At 40.8% G+C, this 22336-nt stretch overlaps 2 protein-coding genes across 5 annotated transcripts; one reads left to right on the forward strand and one right to left on the reverse strand.

Moving 5' to 3' along the window:
* Nucleotides 1-21: 21 nt before the first annotated feature.
* tmem14ca (transmembrane protein 14Ca) lies at nt 22-2562 on the reverse strand. 2 transcript variants are annotated; one of them, XM_030756961.1, is made up of 5 exons: nt 2463-2562; nt 1878-1962; nt 1591-1692; nt 1239-1326; nt 22-224 (listed from the first exon to the last, which is right to left on the reverse strand). In XM_030756961.1, the coding sequence occupies exons 2-5, from the start codon at nt 1951-1953 to the stop codon at nt 167-169; spliced, it is 324 nt and encodes a 107-aa protein (XP_030612821.1). In that variant the 5' UTR covers nt 1954-1962; nt 2463-2562; the 3' UTR covers nt 22-166. The 2 variants fall into 2 exon arrangements, with proteins under 2 accessions (XP_030612821.1, XP_030612820.1); XM_030756960.1 differs by lacking the exon at nt 2463-2562 and adding an exon at nt 2062-2272.
* A 2903-nt stretch (nt 2563-5465) lies between these two features.
* On the forward strand, nt 5466-19564 carry tfap2a (transcription factor AP-2 alpha). 3 transcript variants are annotated; one of them, XM_030756508.1, is made up of 7 exons: nt 5466-5611; nt 9994-10413; nt 11657-11708; nt 13323-13548; nt 14458-14576; nt 16312-16453; nt 17889-19564. In XM_030756508.1, the coding sequence occupies exons 1-7, from the start codon at nt 5579-5581 to the stop codon at nt 18175-18177; spliced, it is 1281 nt and encodes a 426-aa protein (XP_030612368.1). In that variant the 5' UTR covers nt 5466-5578; the 3' UTR covers nt 18178-19564. The 3 variants fall into 3 exon arrangements, with proteins under 3 accessions (XP_030612368.1, XP_030612367.1, XP_030612369.1); XM_030756507.1 differs by lacking the exon at nt 5466-5611 and adding an exon at nt 7258-7405; XM_030756509.1 differs by lacking the exon at nt 5466-5611 and adding an exon at nt 8752-9476.
* The last annotated feature ends 2772 nt before the right edge of the window (nt 19565-22336 follow it).

Here is a 22336-nt window from a genome sequence, read left to right on the forward strand (position 1 = left end):
AAAAAAAAAAAAAGACCACCATTTGCTATATAAACAGGCTAGTACATTTAATTGTCAAATATAAACTTTTTAATAAAATGACATTTTTAGCAGGATATGACAAATGCTGAGAGGGTGCTTCTGAAGGGAACCGATTTTTTTCCCATGTTTCCACATATGAACTTCATCACGACTCTATGGGTTTCTGGAGCAATGCCAAAGTAAGCTTCCCCACCATCAGAGCACTGAAACAAAAGGATCACATTAGACCTCATCACAGAGCAAAAGTGTACAGTAACTTTAATAGTAAAGAAATATAAAAAATACAGATAACCACGAGTCAGGGCCGCGGGGGGGGGGGGGGGCTGGAGCCTATCCCAGCTGCTGTAGGGCGAGAGGCGGGGAACTGCCGGACAAGCTGCCAGTCTGTCACAGGGCTTACACAGAGAAAGGCAACCATTCGGACTCACATTCACACCTATGGGCAATTAACTTAAGCCCACTAAGTGCATGTCTTTGGACTGTGGGAGGAAGAACGTGCAAATTGCACACCAAAAGGCCCTGGCCAGATGGATTCAAACCCAGGACCTTCTTGCTGTGAGGCAACAGTGCTAACCACTGCACCACCATGCTGCCCGGCACACTTAAATGTTTCAATTTTATTTTATTTATATAGCACCAAATCAGAACAGTTCGCTCAAGGTGCTTTTTCAGGTCAAATATTTTAATTTTAGACAAAGATAACCTGAGTAAATACGAAATGCAGTTTTTAAATGATTTCATCTATTAATGGAAAAAGTTATCCAGACCCACTTGGCCCTGTCTGCAATTAATTGCTTCCTAAACCCAATAACTGTTTGTGCCATCCTTGGCAGCAGGAACTACAATCAAGCATTTGTGATAACTGAAAATTGAGGCTTTCAGTTGCTGTGGAGGAATTTTTGCCCACTCTTTGCAGAATTGTTTTAACTCAACCACATTGGAGGGTGTGGGCAGTTAAAGTGACCTCAGCTTTCGGGAAAAAAAAAAAAAATGTGGTTCACAATTTAATGGGTGAGGAGTGGGGGTGGGGGCAGGTAGGTTTGGATAGCCTAAACTGACGCATTTAAAATGACCTTTTGTCTAATATTAAAATCTGTTTGATGATCTGAAACACTTACGTGGGACAAATATGCAAAAAACTAAGAAATTGGGGGGATACTCTACATAATACTTGATAACAAGTTTATCCTGTAATGCTGATTGGACTGATACCAGACCTTGCTACAGCCATGAAACCAGCTGGCATGAACTTCCTGGATCCGTAAAACCTCTTCCCCATAATACCAGTCAGTGCTCCTGATGCAGCTGGCAGACAGCGTATGACAGAAAATGTTAGTGACGAATGGAGGCACGACATATTCAGAAGCTCTTTACCCAGTTTACATACATGCGGAACAAAAAAGTTACATACGACTGGGTTTGTGTTTTTGATTTTTAAGCAATAAGGAAAAAATAGAAACTGTTATTCAATTCGCATGTAAGAGTATGGCTTTAATAGCACAGAAATGCTGAAATTCATCATCTTTTTTGTCTGACATGCCAGGGAAAAACTTTTTTTTTTTAACCAACCTAGGGACACCCAAATATTTTTAGGGTCATTTGAGGTTTGGTAGGCTCCGAAACCAGCAATGCCGCCAAAGAGAAGCCCAGCAGCCAGGGAGGGAACGCTGCCTAACAGAACAAACAGAGAAGGTCAGAACCCACACCTGACATCCACAGGACTGGAAAACAAATCCTGTGAGGTTTGAACATGAACATTTGAGGGGGGAAAATGCCAGCTTTTAAGAGGTTTCTGTTGTAGAGATTTGCAGACAGGTTAAATGTGACTGTTACCACCTGTTTAAGACAACACATACCTGCTTTCACGTAACCAATGACTCCTCCTGATGCTACAAGAGTGGCGTATCCGTATCCTACCCAATCCACAGACATGTTGGACACCTGTCAGGGCCAGAGTTCTGTGAGTCTAACACATTCAAGGCAGTGCACATTAACTATTCAATTAAAACGACTTCCTGATGTGAATCTAATTTGACGTACTGATGCAAAAATACTGAAGGATCTGCCTGAGTCCTGCAGCACAGAGGTGTTACTGAGCATTAACGGAACCAACAAAATACATGAAAACATCACAGGAATAGTCCTGCCGTCACTCAGAAGCGCTTGTTTGTCCGCTTTTGACCACAAGTCGTTAAACATAAAGGCGTGTACGTGTCTGGCTTAGCAGATAAGCCAAACTGCTGTACTGACTGAGCCCTAGCTGGGACACTAGGAGCACAAACTAGCATCACTGCTACAACACACGCAGAACTTGCATAACATACCGAACCCACTGCTAACGATCACCCCATAAACTTTTAAAGTTGTTTAAATCCTAACCTTTAAAACACCAACAATGTCAAGCATGACAGCTGAATAGAAATAATAATGCGACATACAACCTTTGTCGTTCACTTTGTCCTCTGTCTGTCACTACCAACAGCAGCTTGTTTTCCACCGAGCACAATTTATTGGTGCACTGTACATCGTACGCAGGTGCGGTGTCGCATGGGAAATGTAGGCGATGATGCTTACAATTTTAAGCAGACCTCTTTGTGTTCTGAAACACATATGGCTATGCCAAATTATATTTTTTTAAAAATTGTTCCGTGAATTACGTTGATTTTTACTTTATTATTATTTTTTTGCCGTTTGTGTTGGTGCAAACATGACCGTGGGCATTTACAACAGTTTCTGAAAGCGGATATGCAACAGATATTAAAAACAAATTAAAAAAAAGACAACAACTCTTTTCTCTAAAGACTGTCTATAAAGACTTATTGTCATTTTCTCTCCATAATACGCTCATCTCAAGGACCCTGATTAATCCTGACATCCCGTTTACATATATACATATATATACTGACGTTCACTAGATGGCACCACAGGATTATATTAGGTTGTGTTTTAAGCCATAACTCTGCACCCTTCATACCAAGAGCTTGGCGCCTTTTCAAATAGGCATATTCTGATTTGCATTCGGGAAAAAAAAGCGTGTCTTCAAAGGGATATGATAAACACATATGTTATAATATTACCTCTCATTGGAATGTTTTTATTATCAGTATTGTTGCTGTTGTTTTTTTTGGAGCCGGAACCCTGTTGGATGATTGAAAATAGGCAAGTTTAGGTTTGACAGTTTGATTAAGGTTAATGTTGAAAGACAGATGAGCACGAGCGCCCAGTGTATTGCTTATTACAAATGCATTTCTAATATTTGTGAACATTTGTATCCCTGAGCGTTCATGCTATTTCATGTACACTTTCCTTTTAAACACCTGTGTTTCTGACTGGCATCGACTCGGCAGATTTACTTACTGGAATGCTCCCTGCTCACACATTCTCATTTGGTTTCAATTACCTGCAATATTGACTTAAATCCACTGGCGGCGCTTCGTCGCTCTTCTCCAAAAGCAGGGTGGCGCTATAACACAAGTTATCTTTTTTTTAGAGAGCCACATTTGTTACATTGGCCCTGAAACCGTCTCACAAAAATAAATAAATATAAAGAGACAGGAAAAAAAAAAAAAAAGAAGCTATGTGTGGCTTCTGAGATCTTCAGCAGTAGGACACATCCAACCGGAGCTGGAGCATGTCTGTGGCCAAAAAAAAAAAAAAAAGAAAATGTTGCATACTCAGCATTTTGTACGAAATTACTTAACCAACGTCTTCATAACGTTTGGGCTTAATAAAAGTAGCCACATCTTTGATCAGTTTTTAAAAACAAGGAGGAAGAAGCCTTCTTGGCATTTTTGGCAATGAGAAGGACGCGCAAAATACGCATAAAGATTTGTTTGTGTCTCAGCACAATCTACCACCAAAAATACACTTAGTAACATAATAATAATACTAATAATAATACTAATAATAATACTAATAATAATAATAATAATAATAATAATAATAATAATAATAATAATAATAATAATAATAATAATAATATAAAATGTGCCTGAGGCTATTGCCTTTTAAACACAGCTGGCGGTGGCCGATGCTGTACGGTGGCGGATGAAACTAAGCCCTAAACGGGCTAGATATTTAAAAGGGACCCCACTGCACAACGACAGTAACCTACTCTCAGACAGTTCTGCGTTAAAACTTCTCCCTTACGGAAAGCCCCAAACAATATTACACCCCCCACCCCACCCCCACCCCCGCGCCCGTCCAGGCCCGGTAAGGTCTATATAGCTACAGGTATTGTGTGTGCAGTTAAAAATGTGTTCGCCTTTGAAGTCAAACATGAAGGCTTGTTTAAAATATTAACACCACAGAAATCTATAGTCTCCGTGTGGAATTTTGCAATTTAGAAGAAAAAAATCGTGTTAAAGCAAAAATGAATTGTATCTTTCGCTTCAAAGTTTGTGCCCCGGCACCAGTGTCACACCTCACGCGTTTAATAGACTATCTTTATGTGTCTGATGTACTGACAGGTAGATCAATGCTGCTATCTGCCAGCGAAGTGCCCCGCGAATACGTCCATACCGTCTGCAGCCAGTGTGTGTGTGTGTGTGTGTGTGCGTGTGTGTGTGATGCTTATTACTTCAAAGAGGAGAGGGGTGGGCTTTGGACAAAAGATTTGACCATTGTCACCTATGTGAGCGCACGTGTTGCTCTAGCTTCTGCGCGCGTGTTGTTTTTGTGTGTCCGTGTGTGTCTGTGCGTGCGTACCACAGAGAGGGGGAGAGCTCATTCGCTCTTGGCCCGAGGGGTCTACATAAGTATGTATTAGAAATAAACAGTGGATAAATAAATAATGACTCTCACAATAGTATGGTAGCTTTCTGTGTAACGATGTTGGCAGTTAACCTTCAAGTTTTTAACTTGACACAGTTTCATTTGCACTGACAATTCATGTTTTCTACCAAGACAAATCAGAGAGGAAAAGGAACGGAAAGGTTAACAGATATGTCCTGTTTAGTTTTGTGCCAGATGAAGACAAATACCACCTATATAATTTAATATATTATTTATTTATTTGGCTTTGCCCCACGCAGTTCCCTGTATTTTCTAATTCGCAATCTTTATTTATTTATTTTCAGAAAAAAAGAAGAAGTACATCACAGGTTATCTCACTGTTCATGCGCACAATAAACCAAATTAATAATTGATGAAACATCTTATTTTATCCGTCAAACCATTAAATGGAATTAAAAAAAATGCTTATATGTTGGAGTGTATTGTGTCTATATTGATCAATTTTCTTAAATAACCTAGATAGTATTAAGATTTTTTAGCTCGTCACTTCTGAACGCTATTGTTAAAAAAAATAATTATGACAGCTCAGACCCATTCAACACCCAGACAGCAAGCTGTTTTTTTCTTCCCAGGTGCTCTCGACTCACTGGTCCACACCCGGAGCAGTGCGCATGCGTCACCAGGTGGGCCCGCACCGTTTTTATCGCCAGGTGAAGGGATCCGGCCCAGGTAAAGGTTTACTTTTGCGACCGAAGGATTAATGAAATAGACGCACCACCGGACGAGACAAAAACAAACCGCCAAAGGAAGCAGAAGACAAAGAATGTCAATTATGGGCAAAATGGGGGAATGGCAGGTATGTGTTGTTTACCTTAAAACAAAGAAAGCAGAAAAGCTGCAGGAAAAAATCCATGAAAACTGTCAAAGTATCGACATGTTGGATGAAACTGCATGGAGACTATAAAATCATGTAAAGAGAGGTGGCAGAGATCTTTAGAAGCTTATGGATTTGATCACACACACGAGATATTTTGGAATCTTTTGCGGCGAGGTAGCCTTAAGTGTGGAATTACCCAGCTTATGTTTTTACTCGGAATACCTGAAGGTAAAGCTCGTTTGTTGCAAGGGACTCCGTGCGCGTTTCTGATACACTGTAACATACATATGTGTTTCATCATAAGTTAGAAATGTATGGAAACGGACACGAGATGTATTTGTTAAACGTGGATCGATTACAAAACACGGCCCGTGCTCGAGTCGTGTTCATAAGCTTCAAAGTAAAAAATAAAAATAAACTTTTCATGTACTTTGCACGCATCCATAGCCAAGCTGTTCCAATTTCGCATCGCACGAGCATCTCACAGTAGACTTTCTGTAGAGTCTTAATTTAAAATTGCCTGGGATTGACTGAAAAGTATGGCCTCGGTTTGGGATGCGGGGGATTTAAGAGACGACCTGAGATCTTTGCTTCAACAAAAACACTCCAGTTTGACTGGTTAAAGAAAAAAATGCTCACCACGACAGGCGAGCAGGCCAGATCTCTTGCAACACGCTCGGATATATTGCTGTCATTGTGAGCCGCTCTCATCGCCCCACGTTCATTAATAACAACTGCTGGTTTAAAAAAAAAAAAGCGTGGTAAGACAGGCTTTTCAAAGGGCCAACGCCTTACAGAGCTGGGGACCTGTCTGCTGACCCACGACCTGGTGAGGTGAAGGCTCGACCGGCGACAGGACAGAGCCAGGCCCCCCTAGCCGCTCATTCAAATGAAACAAGGCCATGTTGTTGTGTTAATTATTGACATCCACCCCCTTCACCCCCCCAACAAAAACCCTACAACCTTACAGGTAGCCAGTGGACCTGTAGAGCAGCTTTTGAATAGCTCACCTCTTTAACATTACACTGAAAGAATAGGATCTCAAGGTCTCCACTCTCAATAGGATTAAACTAACACTTTGGGAGTTTTTGAAAAAAAAAATAATAATCAAGGTTTAAATCAAAATCAGCTTAAATCAAATTTAAACTAATCAATGGATGAATCGAAGTGAGTTCAGTTTGGACAAAAAAGTTATTTCACAGCAATGATAAATAAAATAGTTGCTACTGTTTCATCACATGTATTAGAAAATATCATTAAAAAAAAAATACGATTTCTGGATTTCAGGATGTGCGCTTCTCCATCCTCCGAAATTAAAGCAAAATTACTGCAGAAACTGTCCCAAGTGCATGCAGGTCCCCATGCATGACTATACCCTCCCCTCCCCTCAATAAAAACACTCACACCTCATTGAACAGTAGAAATAATAAGCATGTGTAGCGTCTTGTTGCTTTAGTCTTTACCTGTATGCTGTCCATTGGTGTTGTGTGAGCAGATGGGGGGAATCAAACGGCTGTTGATATGCTAATGAGGCCCGGTGCCAGTGTTATTACAGAGCTGATCCAGCCCTTCACTTCCACCATTAGAGGGAGACCTCAGAGCGCAAGACAGACAGCAGCCCACAGCTTCAATAAAAGTAGTTTTTCTGAGCGGGGAGCACAATTCACTGAGTGAAAACAAGACTAAGGCGATACCTATACTCAATATCCACCTCAACAACCCATGAAAATGCTCTGGAAATTAACTGATAACATTAAATATGAAGACTGCGAGGTAAGAGGCTCATTTTTAATTTGCTAAATTTGTTTGGTTGTTTTTTTTAGATTCAATAATTATTTTATGGGTGTTTTTTTTTTATTGTTTTGATCCAGTTATGATATCCCTTTGACAGCTGTTAGAGAACACATTTAACTGCAGGATGAATAGACTTGTTATTTCCACAAATACGGTTGTAAAAAAAAATAATAAAAAAAATAATAATAATAATAATTATTATTATTATCATTATTATTATACTAATAATAATTATACTACTACTACTACTACTACTACTACTACTACTACTAACAATAATAATAATAAAATCGCTATGGCAGAAGGAAGCTATATTTAATATCACCTGGTTGCATAAAATCACACAATTTTCCATTTTACAACTCATAAAAAATGACCAAATATTTAATTACACGTCAAAACATTAAAATAATAATATAGACTTACCATGCATTAAATTAAAAATATTATTTTAACCAGTGTGAGTGTTGGCACAGCCTATTTTATTTTGCGCTTGAATTACAAGCTTGTACTCTTCAGTTTTGATATCACTGCAAAAGCCGTTCAGATCTACGTGTGCACTGTCCGTGTGCATGTATGTGTTGAAGTGCATATACTGAGTGATTGTTGTTGTGGACAGAGACGAAGTTTGGCAGTAATACCGGTGGCTTGTTTAAGGAGTGGAGAAGCCAGTCGGACGTGTTTTCGCCCGCGTCCTGTGAGGACAGGGACTGACGGGAGCAAGAAAACAACAACAACAAAAAACCCTGGCACCTCCGCGTTCGTGTTAAATGGATTCTTTTAATTTACAGGCAAACGTTTGTTTCCTCCGCTGGTATCGAGGCAAAAATATATAAATGGATAAATAACATTTGCAACCGAGATCCAGCCAAGGCCCAGTGTTTCGTAATTTTAAAATGCATGATTAGGCAGGAAGGGGAGTGGAGCTATTTTAGCCGCGCGTAAAAGTTAGAGCGCAGGATCCAGCGGCCCTATCTTACACTGTGGGAATTTATTTTACTCCATCTTTCCGGGTCAACGTTAAAGTTAGCCGGTGTGGTTCTGGGTTTGGAGTCGAGGACGAATCGGTGGATTAATTCGGCGGAGACAGGAGAGGGAGAGAGAGAGAGAGAGAGAACCATGGAGGACAGCTCGCTGTCGGAGTCTGAGGTGGAAAACAAAGGGACAAGCGGTAGAAATGAGCCGGCTGGAATGCCCATAGCGTCGTCTGCTGGATTTTCACCCAGTTCAGAGGTGCACATTGTTTCCTTCCCTCGCTTCTTCATTCCTGTCTGTGGTCCACCTCCCTTCATTCCTGTCTTTCTTTCACTTTTGCGCTTTGGCCTGGGACTCTTTTAAAATGCCCCCCCCCCCTCCTCCCTCTCTCTCTGATTCGTCAGACGAGGTGAATGTCCCTCTTTTTGTGTGTGCCTCTCTCCGCACACTCTCTCACTCCCTCTTTCTCTCTCACTCCCCCTCTCTCTCCCATCTCTGATTAGATATACTGATTCCTCCTTTCAATGGACGTCATTTAAGCGCAGACTCCTGCCTTGAGTTGCGTCCTCCGCTTCACGCCAGATTTCCGTATATTCTTTCCTTATTATTAAGTATTCCTGTAATATTAATTGTCATGAATGCGTTCTAGTAGGAGTCCAAGAGGGAGACGAAGAAGCGGCTCTTTTGCTAATATGAACTCAAGCGAGGGGACGGTAGCACTGTGATAGAAGCCGGGAGAACAGGGAAAAGAGGGTTTACAAGAGAAACTTTTCGACCTTAATCTGCCAGCACCACCGAATATCTGCATTGTTAGAACCAAATGAAGGGCAGCTGGGATCTAACCATTTATTTCTGATGGATTATCGTCCTGCTACTGAGGCACATATCTGATCGCCGGGGCCATCGTGATCTTGCAGGAGAGAAGAGTCTTTTCGGGGGCCTTTTTTTGGTTTTGCTGGTTAATTCCTTTTGCTCACCTCCCCCCCAAAGACTCTGTGTTTTTGAACTGAATATTTTCTTTTTTGAGTCGCACCAAAAATCCTTACAGATGTTAGTGCACAGTTTTTCCGCGATGGTAAGTTGCTGGAGTCTCCCACTGTCAGATACTTTTTTTCTTTGCTTGTTTGCATTCCCGATTTTTTTCCTTTCCTTTTCTTTCTTTTTCTTCTTTTTTTTGCGTTAAATCTTTTGCGAAGCGTGCATGCTTAAAATCTGCTGGGCATCCTGCAAAAAGGACAGGACGTACATATTTTAAGCCGTTTCATTCTCTGGAATTTTGCAATTTGGTTTTATTATTTACTTTTGGTAATGTATTATCACGTTGTTTTATTTCCCAAAACTCCGCGGAAGTGTTGTTGGTATGCGGGAAAATATATTTAGTGTTTAAAATCTCTTTCCCGAATTAACTGGAATAATTCAGCACAGATTCCACACTTGATCTAATTCGTATCATCCACTCGGGGCATATTTGACAATGCCCGCAGAGCATTCAGTTGTAAAAATATAGACGGACGTTTCACTAATTTACGTCTCTGTCTTTTAAAAATATATTTAGTCTAAAACACACTTTTCCTTCTTTCCTTACCTGCCAGGATCGTCACGACGGCACCAGCAATGGGACAGCCAGGCTACCTCAGCTGGGCAGCGTGGGCCAGAGTCCCTACACGAGCGCCCCTCCGCTCTCCCACACACCGAACTCGGACTTCCAGCCCCCGTACTTTCCCCCACCCTACCAGCCAATCTACCCGCAGTCTCAGGACCCTTACTCGCACGTCAACGACCCATACTCCCTCAACTCCCTGCACGCCCAACCGCAGCCACAGCACCCGGGCTGGCCGGGCCAGAGGCAGGGTCAGGAGAGCGGCCTGCTGCATCAGCACCGCAGCTTGCCCCACCAGTTGTGCCGGGAGTATCGCAGGGAAGTGCTCCTACCATCCGGCCATGGCATCGAAACGGGACTGTCGGACTCTATCCCTATCCATGGAATACACCAATCTTTAGAAGACGTTCAGGTGAGGCAGCGTTTACCTGGGTTTCTCTTTCTGTGGAATTACTCCGTTAAAAAAAAAAAAAGAAAATAGAAAAAAGAAAAGAAAAGAAAAGAAAAAAGAGAAAGAATAATGCTGTCATTAACAGTTGGAGCACCATGTGTGCCAATCCACTATTTTCAAATTAATATAATCAGTGAGGATTATTATTTTTTTAATTAAATAATTAATGTAATTTGTTCTATCAGCCCGCCTTTAAGAAATCGTGTAGTATTCATAACAGTGTTTTTAGTGTATAATGTTTTCTTTTTTATTATTAATATTATCTGATACAAGACGGGAATAACACGCATTAAATTAGGTTCGCGTAGTTCATTGTAGCTCTTAAATAGAAACTGCACTGAAAAAAATCAGAGTGATTTTTTTTTTCAGTATTGTCAAGGTTATTTAAGACAAAGCTGAACTATTTTGCTTTTTACCTCTTTTATTATATATTTTCAAAACTAATATTTTTACAATGCTGCTCGTTGCCAGTTTCGATGTGGCTTTTGTTCAACATCTGAAAGGAAATTGAATGAAATAGATGGAAAAAAAAGAGGACATCTCTGTTTCAATGAGGTTTTCTGCGTTTCTTTTGACTTTTATTTAATTTCTTTTTATTTATTTATTTATTTATTTTTTAATAATCAAGCCTCCGCTTCTTTGAGAACAATAACATCAGGATATATTACATGCACATTAAGAAGAGAATTTAGTTTGGTGCACTGAGCTCAGGCAGCCACTTTACTGAAGATCTATGATGAATGAGCTTCAAATTTGTTAATAAAGCCCGTTCTTATTAAGCATTATTCCCAGTTTTTTAATCAGAAACAAACAGCAATAATTCACTAATTAGTTCATAGGCCTTTAATAGGCTGCGCCGCCGTAATTACTATCCAATCTAGATTAGAAGTTTCCTTGTGAGTACAGCCAATCTGAGGGCGAAATTAGGTCAGGATTATGGGGCGACACAGCTTCGTTATTTAAGTCTGCGTTTGTCATCTAATCAGTGTAACCAGTCGAAAACACACATGGACAATAATAACAGGTATGGGCCTCGAGAGCCTCCATGTTGGGTGATTGTGGCTGCTAATTGTGTCAGGCTTTGTTCGTGCACAGCATCCTGAGGTGCATTTACTTACGCAGGACTGAGGCTGACATTTTTTTTTCATGCCTTTGTGCTAAAATTACACTTTTTTTTTTTTTTTTTTTTGCATTTGTGTCATAGCCTGTTGAGGATCAAGGAATTCACATCCCCGACCAGACTGTAATTAAAAAAGGTAAGCAATTTCCTCCGAGATACCATGCATGTTTCTTCAAGCTGCACTCCACTAAATAACACACACATACACTCACACATACACGCACACACGCACGCACACACAAACGCCATTCACCATTCTGCTCGAGAGAGCTCGATGCAATGCGGTAATGCCTGACTGATCCTAATACGCAGTAGCCTATTTTTCATTACATGGTTTCCAAGTGCGTCAAACTGGCTGCACCTTTTTCTCGCTGATGGAATTTACTGTCAGCGTTTCAGCGCAGCGGGGAGATGAGTAGAGCTGGTGGGCTTTGTAGGCCCGTGTGCTATTGATGGTCAAAGATACAGGCCTATAGACGATCCTGGCACTTCAGGAAGCCAATAGCTGCAATCACGTAGCGTGGTCAAATCTAAAATGGGAGTTGGTACCGCTGGATGGAGCACAGGCCTGCTGTGTGTAGGATGATAGTCTGTCATTCAATGAGGGAATCAAAACTAGGCTTGAAAAAAAATCACTTGGCTGGATTTTAATATTGTGAAATGTAATTTTTATATTTGGGCTACTTTGGAGAATGTTGTTGGATTGTGCTGCTTTAACACGTTGTGTTTATTTGCTGTAAAAAATTCAGTGAATTGTACTACTGATACAATATGAGGAGGCCTTTTTCGTGGCCATGTTTTAAAACGTTTTGTCAGGTCAAATTAGAACTCACTGGATAAGCTTTGGAACGATTTTGCCTCCCTTTCCCCCCGTCTTTTTCTGTCTTTACTTCTTTCTTTCTTTTTTTACATTCTTTCTTTTTCAGTCTGTCTGTCTGCACATCAACATGATAATTGGCTTCTTATATTAGTAATCTCAAGAGTTCGTTTAACTCCTATTGTCTCTATTAGGCTCCCTTGAGCCATTAATGTCACAAGTGATCTATCCAAAGGCGCACAGTCCCCTTTGTCTCCGGTTACTGCACACCAAAACGGTGTAAAGCCCAGCACTGCTGAGCCACCCCAGCCTCCCCACCACCACCCTCCACCCCAGTGTGAAATCACACACGGGCAACGGTGTTTTGCTGGATACTCAGGATATGTCAAAATAGGTAGACTTTACCAAATCTCTCGGTTGGTATAGTTGCTTTGTGCAGATACGTTATTTAGGGTGCAGGTATCCTTTTAGTTCTCATTGTCTGCTGCAAAGATGCCTACATAATTGCTCTGACTGGTGTTATTTAAATAATAACAATAATTCAAAACAACATTTGCGTTCAACAGAACACAAATGAGCTGAAATATTTTGTACAGATATGTTTGAACGAAAATCTGGCCTCATAATTATGATGTTAATGATCCTACTGTGTATACGTGTATTATTATTATTATTATTACTTTATTTGCCAGTTTCCCTGCATGCCCTTGTTGCCGATCATGTACACATGTGGTGCTAAACTCCAAATCCGGGGCCTAAATCCCCCCTTCTCATTTAGTTAAGGCTCTGCATTGCATGAAATTCACTGAGCACGGTCTCTCTCTGTCTCACCCCGCAATCCCCTCCCTTCTCCCTTCTCTCCATCCCACCATCCCTCACTTTATCTCCCCCCCTCCCCTCTCTTTCTCTCTCTCGCTCCCTCCCTGGCTATAGGTCCAGTGTCTTTATCCAAGAACAACAACGTCTCCGCAATCCCAGTAAATAAGGACGGTCTTTTCGGAGGGGTGGTTAACCCCAACGAGGTGTTCTGCTCAGTTCCGGGTCGCCTGTCCCTCCTCAGCTCCACATCAAAGTACAAGGTCACGGTGGCAGAGGTGCAGAGACGCCTCTCGCCGCCCGAGTGCCTCAACGCCTCTTTGCTGGGCGGGGTGCTGAGGAGGTGAGTTTGACTGGAAGGCTGCAAAAATCTCCTCTCTCTACTCCCTCTATACCTGTGGGTTTGTGCGCGTGCGTATGAACTCTCGCTCTACTCCAATCATGTCTTTCAGTGAGCGTGCATCTCTCCCTTCCTCTCTTGCTTTCCCATTTTCTCCCTCGCTCTCTCTCCTCTGTACCAAGAATAATTAAAATCGACCAACCATGACACCTAGCTCCTGCATTTAAAGCAGGGGGGTCTGTTAAATTCCATATCAACTTCCCGAGCGCACTGGGTATCTCTCTCCCTCTCCCTCTCTCTCTCTATCTAGCTCTCTATCTCTCTCTCCCAAATTAATGTAGGCCTAGTCTGTTTCAACCCCAGCTCTATAGGCCCACTGAAGGCATTACACATGAAAACATTGGTCTCCAGTGAACTGTCTACAGAAGTGCTGCAGACACACAGCTAGTATTAGCGCTGCCTATTAAGTAGGGCTTTATTTATTCAGTTTGTACAGTATTTGCTGGTAAAAAAGGGTGAGGGAGCTCCTTTAGTATTGTTTATTGTTTATGGCTATCAGATATGTGTAGGACAGTTCAACTTTAAATCAAATCCAATTTTTGATCAGGAAAAACGTAAATATACATAAATATACAATTAATCATTACATGTACTACATGTATATGAAAATATATAAGTGATTAAGTTGCTATTAGGCTTTATATATATATATATATATATATATATATATATATATATATATATATATATATATATATATATATATATATATATATATATATATATATGAATGAAATGATGTGAAGCATCATCTAAAAGAGAATATTCTTTCTCATGTATTAGCCCCCCTCGTAGAAATTCCTCCACATGAGCAGCACTACAATGAATTTCTGCTTTGTTTCACTGTCACAGGGCCAAGTCTAAGAACGGAGGAAGAAGCTTAAGGGAGAAGCTGGATAAAATCGGTTTGAATCTACCTGCGGGCAGACGCAAGGCAGCCAACGTAACCTTGTTGACGTCACTAGTCGAAGGTAAGTCGGATACCGTAAATCACGTTCCCACTCTTGTTGCTCCCGCGATACCAGGTGCTTGCAAACTGGATTTTTTTCTCTCTCTTTTTCTTTCTTTCTCTGTGTTGGAAATCAGCATATGCGCTCATCCGTGTAATGTGGACCGACTTTGCCTCGCAAGTAATAAAGCTTGAAGGATGTGTGTGTGTCTGCGAATGTGTGTGGAGAGAAACACACACACACACACACACACACACACACACACACACACACACACACACACACACACACACACACACATATATATATATATATATATATATATATATATATATAGTGGGAATGGTGCTGGTAATTCTAGTGGCTTTGCAGCGTTGGCCTTCGCTTTCAGGAGCACACTTGCAGGTCCACGGCTGGCCTAGTTTATACACTGGATTAATTTGTGTTGAAGTCCAGTTAATTATTGAGTGCTGCTTGTTTATTGGGCACCGCTGAGCTGTTTCACCTCATGGATGAGAAGTCGATTGATTTATTAACCCTGCATTGTTTCAAACGTTAATATAGTCTGGATGTAACAGTACAGAGCTGATTTTTAATGGTGACTTAATTCTGTCGTTAATAGCTTCCCATGCTTTGGTTTGCAGTGGAATTTTTATTGCATGCAAATGGCGTGGCGCTGACCTATTGGGAGCTATATGTTTTGGGCCTATTAAAAAATAAATTAGTCAATTATTGTGCGTAGAAAAGATGCCTTTTGCGCGACTGGATAAATCCATTCTGCTAGCAGAGTTGAAGCTTATTATTCAGTGCAGTGGTATTTGGTGTGCTGCTGGTTTCCAAAGGTGAAAGCCTGCGATGCTTCATTGGTCCCCGTTAATCATTATTGCAGAGGAGCACCGAATGCAATATTCATTGTGTTTCGTAGAAATTTGGTGCTGTATTGTAATGAGCCTGGAGAAATGTTTGATTGTGGGTAATAAGAGGGTGGTGGCACGTGGGGGGGGTTGGGTGGATGACAGAGAGGGTGTGTGTGTGTGTGTGTGTGTGTGTGTGTGTGGGGTATTTATTGAAGGGACAGCGCGTTTTCTGTGCTGTCATTGTTTACGATCCGCTCCATTTTATGGAAAATAGTTTACCGGACTCGAGCTTTGATGCTAATTGGCGCATGCGTTCTTCCGGAGCAGAGGCTTATGGGCAGGAAGCCCCGCAGTAAAAACTCAACTGCTTCAGGAAATTAAAACCAAAGACTGGAAAAAAAAAATCTACCAACAAGAGAGGCGAGCTTGGGACGGAATTAAACCTGCAATTCTCATAACTGAAGTTTGTAAAGGCAAAGTGAGATTTAGGCACAGGCTTTTAAAATTGCTGGGATCCGCTGGACTTTCAGTAATGTGCAGGCATTGGTAATCAATGACATGGTGTTAAGCATGACGCCCCGTCTATATTTCATATCCACTTAAAGATTCTCCTCCATCTTTAAGTGATCTCACGGTATGAAAAGCTTTGGTCCACTGACAGCTCGCATGGCAGTTTTATTGTTATTTCGGGGCTACTATTATTGTTATCATCAGCAGCACCGTCATTAACGTTGCTGGGACTGCACAGGTGCCACAGCCCTGCTGTCTGAGCGCACGAGCGGAGTGGACGCTCTGCTCGGATCGGTGTTAGTCCAGGCAGGGAGTGTGAACTCGTCTGTGCTTGATGTAACCATACTTAACAGGCAAACATATTCAACCTCATTTCTTTTCATTCTCAGGCGAAGCGGTACATCTTGCCAGGGATTTTGGTTATGTATGCGAGACCGAGTTTCCAGCCAAGGCAGTAGCTGAATATGTAAACCGTCAGCATTCCGACCCAAACGAACAAGTCCAAAGAAAAAACATGCTATTGGCCACGAAGTAAGTGCTATTATCACATTTCACTGTGTAACACCAAATGCATCTCGCTCTATGCCAGTGCGTGTGCGTGCGTGCGTGCATGTGTTTTTTTTGTGGACACTTTGCACGTACATACGGAACACACACTCAGATAATTTGATCAAAATGCATTTTTTTAAACAGCTTTCACAGGTTGGATATTTTATTTTGCAACTGTTTTATTTTGCATAAAAAATGTTCTGGAAAAATTACACTATACAATATCAATCACGTGACCACGAGAACAAATAAATAAATACTACACCTCCATACATATCACACTAGCATACTGAGTAAACAGCAGTTAATAAATAATCAGTCAAACAAACAAACAAATAAACCTTTTTCTTTTTTCTTTTTCTCATGTAGCCTCACGCCTTTGATCTCTTTATTATGGATTTCATTCACACACCAACCTTTCTTTCTTTTTTTCTTAAAAAAAACCATTTAAACAGGTGCCTCTATATAATATAAAATCGCTTGCCAAATATACTGCTGTTGCGTATGGGCCTTTCCCTCATCCACTCGCACAGCAGCGTTTTGTTTACTGTGTGATTTCAGTGACACTGACACATAGCTGGTTTTCATCCAGCACTGTTGGTGTTTACTATGCATTAACTAAAACATGGGATGTCCTTCCAGGCCAAAGAGAAGCAGAGGCAGCATTTAATATTGATGATAGGCTGCTATAATCAAACAGCTGTTAGCCATAACCGCTTATTACAGGCTTTTTTCATTTCATGTTGTTAATATGCCAGGACCATCCAATGGAGAGTGCATCTCTCTTAATTTACCTTTAATGCTGGAATCCTTTACAAATATATATTTAAAAAAAATAACAACTGAATATTATATACTGCTCTAAACGGAGGTTTTAAATTACGAAAATGAAGGGATGAGAGCGTGATCCTTTTTCATTGTTTTGCCTTTTCTGTTTGATAATCAGCGACTGAAGTTCCGAGCTGACGCTGCAAAAAATGTTCAGTATACTAAGAGATGATCAGATATTGTCTCGTGTATTATTATTATTTATCATCATTATTATTATTTAACTAAATTGTTGCAGCTAAGAGATTAATTGTCACCTGTTTGTAGCCTCCAGGACGTTTTCTTTACCCAAGTGTTATTTTTGGACTCGAAGCAAAGGAAACACAGGCTCAGGCAACAAATTTGTCCATGTGTATATGAGAATGTGATGAAACAAGTTTTTCTTTTAAGGACAAGTTACTTCACCTCAGTGGCTGGACACTTTTAACTTGCTTTGAGCAAGTTTAGAATTTACAACCCAGCACTCCCGCGGGGCCATTTATTTTTGCAGTGTGTCCACTTCAATTTAGACTATTTTTATCAGGACATTAAAATGCATGCAGGGATTTTCTGGCTCGGTCATTAACACCCCCTGTTTCTCTGATTTTAGGCAAGTCTGCAAAGAGTTCACAGATCTGCTGTCCCAGGACCGCTCGCCGTTGGGAAACTCGCGGCCACAGCCCATTCTTGAACCGGGAATTCAAAGCTGTTTGACCCACTTCAGTCTAATTTCGCACGGTTTCGGGACCCCTGCACTGTGCGCGGCCGTCACGGCCCTGCAGAACTATTTGACCGAGGCTATCAAAGCCATGGACAAAATGTACCTCAACAACAACCCCAACAGTCACTCAGATAACGGCACTAAAGGCGGAGACAAAGACGAGAAGCACAGAAAGTGATTTTTCCATCCCATCTTCACCGCGGGCCATACGCCCCCAGGGCCCTTCTTCTGCACCGACCCCCTTCCGCCTCGCCCTGGCCCCCAACCATCCGATATAAATATTATAAATACCTTATAAATATTATTGATAAAGTTAAACGTGCCACTTCCTGATCTTGCGCGATTTTACATGTTTTTTGTTTTTACATCCCACTTTGGATTCGGGGGGTGGGGGTGGGGGGATTAAAAAACGACGCAAGAATCTTCTTCCAACACCTGAACCATATGAAACGTTATTTTAAAAAAAAAAAAGAGAAAAGAAAGAAAAGAAAAAAAAAAAGCTGCAGAGGAACAGCTCCAGGGCGAGGAAAAGCTGTATTGCCTCACCCAGAGGACTTTTTATGTACTCCCCTTATTTTTTATGAGCTGCAACGAATGGACTGAAATCCAGCGACCCCTCTATATCTCAATTTTACGATTGTGACAAAAAAGGAAAAAAAAAAAAAGAAGCTAAAAGAGGACGAATTCTTATCAGTATTGTGAATAGTAAACTTGAAAAACAACGAGAAACCCCACACATCTCCATGCCATGACTTCAGTTGTAGACTCTCTCTCTCACTCACTCACTCTCTCTCTCTCTCTCTCTCTCTCTCCAAGCGACCAACTTGAACTTTTTGAATTTCAACACGATTCACGGTTATATAAGGGAATCAGTGTTCATGTATGTATATATTTATTTATGTGTAATTTAATGGGAATTGTAAATATGGTGCGTCTGTTGAAACTTCTTTTTTTTTTTTATTTATCTGGTGCCTCCTGTTTTAGTGGGTTTGAATATTCGGTTAGTTCTTCATGTGATTTTATGGTTCTTAGAAAAACAGAAGTTTGGGGTATTTTATTTCTCTGGGATATTTCAACTCAGCCCTCTTGTAGCATGTTGAGGCGACATTGAAGCAAGTGAACAAATTTAATAGAAATAAACTTCCAATTCTCTCTCTATATATCATCCTTATTCAGTTTTTTTGAAATTTAAATTTTATTTGAGACAGAGCATAAGTGAGACACCCCCCCCTTCCCCCGAGGAGAAATGTTCTTTTGTGTGTGTGTTTCTATTTTTCGTTTTTATACAAGCTTTTATGTGTTGTGCCAATCAGAATACGTTTCACCTCTTGTTCTCTCCTTGAAGCACCATAAAAGCAATAAATGGAATATTGTCTTTTTTCAATGTTCGAAGACATTCAAAAACATTTTTTGGGACCACCTGATATCTTGTTATGTCCGATAATGTCCAAAATTGGAGGCGGTTTTAGCTGTATTGTATAGACATGTGCTGGCAATAGTTCCTATGCCTGTCAATGTATTATAGTCCTTTGTTGCCCAGAAAAAAATAAATATTTGATACGCTTCATCTCGATTTTATTAATATCTTTTAATTTTTTATTCACTGCTTGATAAACCCCGGTGTTTTGTTTTGTTTTTTGTTTTTTTGCTTCTTGATTTTTTTTTATTTTTTTGTCTTGGCATTTTTTTTCCCATTCCGAACGGCTACAGTAATTGAGTTTAAGTCTCCCCTGACGATTGCTCCTTGCAATAAGCAGCTGAACTCACTGTTTCCCTCAAGTATAATAAAAAAAAAATCTTACTTTAAACTCCCTAGTTCAGAGCACGGGATCTTATGCAGGCCAAATGGCTCACAACAATGGATATATTCGCGTTTGAAGTGTGCAGCGCCACCCCTCCAGCTAAAACCCTCTGAGATGTATATAGGCCTGGTGTGCAATGTTTTGTTGTTATAGGCTATATTTGGCTCTTCCTCGTTTATTCTGTGCTGGATCTTTATTCAAAGACACGCATCAAATATTTGTTATGTTGTTTGCCTCTCAGTGTAATCAATGAACAATCAGAGCTTCACTGTGTTGGATTTTTATGTGTATTCCGCGGCATAATCATAACACTTTTCATAACGAATCTCCTGCTCGAAACTACTATTTAGTCTGATTTGGTTGTGCTTGGTTGAGTGACTCTGAAAATGTGGCTATTTTGCAGGTTGTGATAGCAAATCTGGCGCTGGCCTTTTGCTTTATTTCGCGTGAGCTGCAGCGAGCAGGCCATTGCATAACATTTAAGCTGCGTTTGATTGTGTGCTGATGGTGTGGCACCTATAGCTCGGAATCAATCTCGTCTGGAGCATGAATCAGTCTGGTGATATATGCATTCGGGTATTGTTTCTTGCCTTCCCCATTTCACTGTCTGGTAACCATGCAGTTTAAAATATTGTAACACTGGGAGATACCCCCCCCCCCCAACCCCTCCCTTTCCCTCTTCCTCCTCTCTCCGGTCTCCTCAGCAGTCGTATTTATTATCTGCATGATTTTCGGGCCTTGGTTTAATTCTGAGGCAGTTGTTTTTGCAGGAGGGTGAATGAAGCCTAACTGTACATGTCCTTGGCATAATTGCGATGCACAGTGCTGGAGCAGGTGAAGCGAGGCATTGTCTGTCAGGCCCTGTTTTTGTTGGCTCAGTCCTCAGATTGTGTGTGGGATCCTGTCCTCAGGCACAATAGCTCACTCATAAAGGAGAGAAACTACCCGGCTGCTCCTGCTATGGTGGATGTGAGGGGGGAATAGCATAAATAGTCACTTTAAGGGAAAACAATCGTATTAAAACAGCATTCATTGGCATTAGCGGAAAGGAAGCCCCTCGCGTGTGTCATTAATGCTAATGTTATTTAATAAATTTATCGGGGCTGGGCTGAATGAAAACAGGTTTTTGACGGTGAAACAAACGCATTAGAAATAGTTCTATCAGTGACAATGGCGGAAATTTGTGCGCATTATTAGTAGAAGATGAGGAGGATCGAAAGGCCTATAATTAGACTATGTTTTAAATACAACTGAAGTGTTAAAGAAACTCGAAATCCCATTGTTTGCCTTTGTTTACACCGATACTGGGCCTACAATTTGCATACCTTTTAAAAAGCAAAATTGGAATTTTACCCTAATTTGATCTTAAACAGGTAGAACTGGCTTCTGAAATCCCTCACAGCAAAAGTCATTTGCAAAAGAAAAAAAAACAAAAAAAGAGAGAAAAAGAAGTCAGCATGAATTTGGATAATTCAATCCCTAACTGTTGGTTGTCTCAACTAAACCAATTACAGCTGATTCCCGTATAGTAATTAATATGTGTGAGGCCTGTTGTTATCAAATATTCTGGGAGGGTACGTGAAAGTAAATCTATACTAAGGGTTACAGTATGTGGCTCAGTGCAGGGCTGGCGTTCAGCTGGTATTTATAGTTTGTAGCAGAGATGTAATGAAGGACAAACACAGACAGAGCCAGTCAAACCGCCTCTGTGGCTGTGTGTGTGCACACTTCAGCCACACAAATCTAAGTTTAAAAGGCAAGCTGCGAATTTAAATAAATGACGCTTATGTGGAGGTTTCATTTAAAGGAGAAATTAATGGTTGTGCGCTGATACTCCAAACATATTTATTTTTTCCACGCTAGTCGCCTTCGATTGATCGCCGTCTTTCGAGGTTATAACTTTTCATCTACAACCAGCTGCACATCACTGCTGCGCTCATCAGTCCTGTACAAATGTGTCCCATCCACTCTGCACGCTAGGAGCCATTTTTTTTTTTTTTTTTGTGGTCAGAAAGTATTTAGTTGATACTGCTGAGATCATTGCTGGGTGAAGGGACTGTCTGGATGGCCTAATTACCCCGTAGCAGCATCACTACAACAGTCTGCACTGTAACGCTTGGAGGCAATGCTTTGGAGCGGCTTGCCTGCATGGGAAGATATAGGGCAACAGTCTATGAGGCCCAGATTTGTTCTCTGCACTGACAGAAATATTATATTGGTATGACTGGAATTTGATTCAAGCCCAGCTGTCTTCCTGACATTTAAACAGAGGGATCTGAGTATGATGGAGATTGAAAAGATAGTTGAATGTTTTTTATTTTATTTTATTTTATTTTATTTCGCACTACTTTGGAAAAACAGGTCCTCCTTAGCAAAGATTTAGTGCCCACACAATGCAGGAAAGTTTCTCCTGATTGATGGAGCAGAGGTGTTTTGATAAAGGCTTTTGATGGACTAAACATGCTGATGTTTTAGAAATACTAAGAGAGGGCAAAATCTCAAATAACAGCAAACAGATGGTCATTTTATCCACTG

The sequence above is a fragment of the Archocentrus centrarchus genome, chromosome 20, assembly GCF_007364275.1.
Source record: "Archocentrus centrarchus isolate MPI-CPG fArcCen1 chromosome 20, fArcCen1, whole genome shotgun sequence".
NCBI classification, from domain to species: Eukaryota; Metazoa; Chordata; class Actinopteri; order Cichliformes; family Cichlidae; genus Archocentrus; species Archocentrus centrarchus.